The 4,032-nt window shown below is 39.2% G+C and overlaps 1 protein-coding gene across 2 annotated transcripts; it reads right to left on the reverse strand.

Moving 5' to 3' along the window:
- Positions 1-476: 476 nt before the first annotated feature.
- si:ch211-1a19.2 (uncharacterized protein LOC100142650 homolog) lies at positions 477-3,347 on the reverse strand. 2 transcript variants are annotated; one of them, XR_006926917.1, is made up of 4 exons: positions 3,049-3,347; positions 2,793-2,860; positions 1,660-2,067; positions 477-1,439 (listed from the first exon to the last, which is right to left on the reverse strand). XR_006926917.1 is itself a non-coding variant. In XM_046857608.1 (3 exons), the coding sequence occupies exons 1-3, from the start codon at positions 3,090-3,092 to the stop codon at positions 1,742-1,744; spliced, it is 438 nt and encodes a 145-aa protein (XP_046713564.1). In that variant the 5' UTR covers positions 3,093-3,346; the 3' UTR covers positions 1,457-1,741. The 2 variants fall into 2 exon arrangements, 1 of the variants encoding a protein (XP_046713564.1); XM_046857608.1 differs by lacking the exon at positions 477-1,439 and having other exon boundaries at positions 1,457-2,067; positions 3,049-3,346.
- Positions 3,348-4,032: the final 685 nt, after the last annotated feature.

Raw genomic sequence — 4,032 nt, forward strand, 5'->3', positions numbered from 1 at the left:
ACAAACCTCAAACTAAATTCATCCAAACGTCAGCTTTTAAACCCAACAGACTGCTGATGCTTCTGCAGAGTGCTGCCTTCCTGTGTGTGTGTGTGTGTGTGTGTGTGTGTGTGTGTGCTACTGTGTATGCCCTTTTGAGCTGTTTATGTGTGTGCAGCCACACACACACACATACACACACACACATATAGAATAGCCTTTATTTTTCACATATACATTACAGCACAGTGAATTTCTTTCTTCTCATATCCCAGCTTGTTCAGAAGCTGGGGTCAGAGTGCAGGGTCAGCACCCCTGGAGCACAGAGGGTTAAGAGCCTGGCTTAACGGCCCAAGAGTGGCAGCTTGCTGATACCGGGGCTTGAACCCCCAACCTTCTGATCAGTAACCCAGCACCTTAACTGCACAGACGTCTGATACAATTGTGTGGGGAAAATCCAGGTGTCCCAATACTTTTGGTCACATCATATATGTGTGTGTGTGTGTGTGTGTGTGTGTGTGTGTGTGTGTGTGTGTGCGTGCACTCAATTATGTGGTGTGTGAGGTTTTTGTAAGTACAAAATGTCAATTATAGTAATACATAAATATGTGTATATGTAAATCTTATTTTATCAACATTTCAGAAAGAAAGAATGAACGAAAGAGACATAAAATGAAGAAAATACATGAAATAACTTTGATCTGATCTGATATAAATAAATACTTTATCTGAATTCATTTTCCTAACAATGTTTTCACAAGGATTTAAACACACTTTGTCTCAGATTTACAGTAAACTCTAAATCAGGTCTTTCCCTCTTCACACACTCCAGTCCAGACTACAGACACGTTGCGCCCCCATGTGGCGCTCTTAATGTTCTTCATTTAATATTTAAACATGGTTGCCATATAATGCAAAATAGATCCTTACTAATGGATTTTAAAAAGGAACCCAGTGGCCAATAAAACAGATCACAAATCATTACCAAATACACACACCAGGCACGTTAATAGGAACCTGTATATGCATGCAATTAACCCACCAGCCAATCAAATAACAGCAATGTGACTTCATGCATTTACATTTACAGCATTTTTCAGATGTCCTTACTTATCCAGAGTGATTTACCTTCATCTCAATCACTTAACTAAACAGCTAGCGGGTTAAGGGCCTTGGTCAGGGGCCCAGGAGTTGCAGCTTGGTGTGGCTGGGAATTTTAATTCATGACTTTCTGATCCAAAGTCCAATGCCTCCACCACTATGATACCACCTCCCTCATCATGCAAATACAAGTCAAGCACATGTTCCTCAAACATCTCAGCTGCCAAAAAGGATACAATAACTCATATATCCACAGTCTTTACAACCGTGGTGAATGGAACAGCATCTCAGAACAAACAGTATGTCAAGAACAGGATTAAGAGCCAGTAGAAGGAGAAGGTGCAGGATCACCCAAAAACCTGGTCAAATGAGCAGGTGATGGATAAGTGCATGAACGAACAGGTTTATGATCAAGTCTTACAATAGTCTTATATTACATGAATTATTATTTATTAATATTACATATTATTATTATTATTATTATGAATTAGTATCATGAATTAAAGTATTCGGTTTTTATTTATAAAGCATTTTACAGACATATTTATTTATTTCCATGTACATGCTTAATACACAAACCTGGCAACCCCAAGTAAGGCCTTCATATCAATCCAAAATAGTCTATAAAGCATCACGCCAAATCCACTGTGTGTCACAGAGTCTAATCACAGTGAGACGGCCAGACTTCTTCATAGTAAATCATTCCTGCTTGCTCGACCTCACATCTGTATACCTCCTCGGTCGTCAGCTTGTGCCCCGGTGAGGGGTAGAAGTGCCCTAATGCAGTGTACGTGCCATCAGGCTCCTTGAAGATGTCAGCCGTGGTGTGTCTTTCTGTAACTGTGGTCTTATTAATCTTCCAAGTGACACGTATCTGTGTGGTGTGTAATCCCGTAATGATACACGTGAAGATGTCGGCGTCGGACGTCTCCATCCAAAGTCCTGCAGGTAGCAGGATCTGCAGTTTGGGAGCCTCGACATAAATACCTGTGTGGGCACCAGGATTTATGGTGAGACACGAATTTATAGGAGGAAACTGACAGAAGAATAAAACTGAAAAGAAAAAAAGGTCAAGGAGCCCCAGGAGCTGCGTATCAACATTTGGGAGAAGTGGGAGGTGGAAGGAAACCTGAAAACTCTGAGAAAACCACAATAATCTGAGCAAATGATTGAGAGAACCTGGGTGTCATGTAATGTGAGCAGGAGATGGATTCAAGTCAAGAAATTGTATTTACAGTGCAAGTATAGAAACACAAGCATGAGACAAAGAAACAGGTGCAGGTGAGACTTAAATAAAAGTGCTAATTATCTCAAAATGGGATCATGAGATCATGAGACGTGCAGTGGCTGATGGAAAACGGTCTCTAAGCATAACAATGGCAGTTTCCCATGGAGGCAGTAATGTTTCCTGCACCAGGACCAGCTGCAATAAACCCTTCAGAAGAAGTGGCATGGAGCTGCATTGTTTTTACAGGGTGTAAGCTTCCTCATTCAGACCGAGTGAGGAATCTGTGATTACGTGTGTAGAATTATTTTTTGGACACGAGAGCATCACATCTGAAAAACGTGTTTTATATGTGAAAAAATCTGAAAAAAAGTCAAAAGTTGCACGAGTTACAACCCGAAAAAAAAAAAAGAATAAATAATAATAATAATACAAAAAAGGATAATAAAATTAATAAATAAACAAATAATCAGAATAAATCTCTTACCTTTAACAAACAGCTGAACTCCTCGGCTAAATGAAATGATTTTAGGGTCCAGTTCTCCTCGACCGAACCTGAGAAACAAAACATTCTGATCATCCCAAACCTGCAGACACTGGATGCAACTGATCAGATACATAGAAAGAGACAGACAGCCAGACAGACAGCCAGACAGCCAGCCAGCCAGACAGACAGATAGATAGATAGCGAGAGAGAGAGAGAGAGAGAGAGAGAGAGAGAGAGAGAGAGAGAGATCCTTTACCTCAGTAAAAGTAATCCTGTAAGGATCAGGGTCTCTGCTCTCATTGTCAGTGTGTTCTAAGTGTGTGTGTGTGTGTGAGTGTGTGTGTGTGAGTGTGTGCGTGCACGTGTGTGTGGATGATCTGATGTTACACAACCCACTGCACCTCCATAACCAGTAAGAAGGTTCCTCCTTTTCCGTCACTCTTGTTCCGTGTGTGTGTGTGTGTGTGTGTGTGTGTGTGTGTGTGTGTGTGTGTGTGTGTGTTATTTAGTTGTATTAATATCACGTTAATGAAATGTACCCCCCTGTACTTGACTAAAGTTTACGTGTATAGAAGTGTTATTTGTATTTCTCCTGATTGTTCTGTTGTACCTTCACCAGTGTGGTGTTTTTTTATTGTGTTTGTATTTGTCTATGATTTAACCTTGAATTTAACCTTGAATTAAAAACTTTACCCGAATGACTGATTGAATATGTAGATACACTTCTCTGTGTCATAACATCATTATACACCATATAAAAATCACTTAGATGGTTTAATGATTCCTGTACTGTGCACAGTGGCAGGAGGTTAAATCTAATCTGATCTAATCTAAAATATACTAAAATAAACTAATCTAGACTAAAAACTAAACTAATCTAAACTAAACTAATCCAATCTAGAATAATCTAATAGAAACGAATCTAATTTAAAATAAAATTATCTAATTTAGACTAAACTACTGTAATTTTAAATGATCTAATCTAAACTAATCTAACTGAAACTAATCTAATCTAATGAAAATGTAATTAGAGACAGGCCGTTGTGTTTTTGTGTGTTTGTGTATTTGCGGTTGGTGTTTTCCAAAAGCACCTGACACTTTTACAGTAAAAAAAAACAGCTCATTTGACAGTTAACACTTGGGAGCTGTTAAAAAACAGGAAAGAGCTGTTGGCATTGTCTCTGTACCAGATGTACACATGACCAGATCCTCCTCTACTTCCGGTAGATGTGCAGCTCAG

The sequence above is a fragment of the Silurus meridionalis genome, chromosome 9 (genome assembly GCF_014805685.1).
Source record: "Silurus meridionalis isolate SWU-2019-XX chromosome 9, ASM1480568v1, whole genome shotgun sequence".
NCBI classification, from domain to species: Eukaryota; Metazoa; Chordata; class Actinopteri; order Siluriformes; family Siluridae; genus Silurus; species Silurus meridionalis.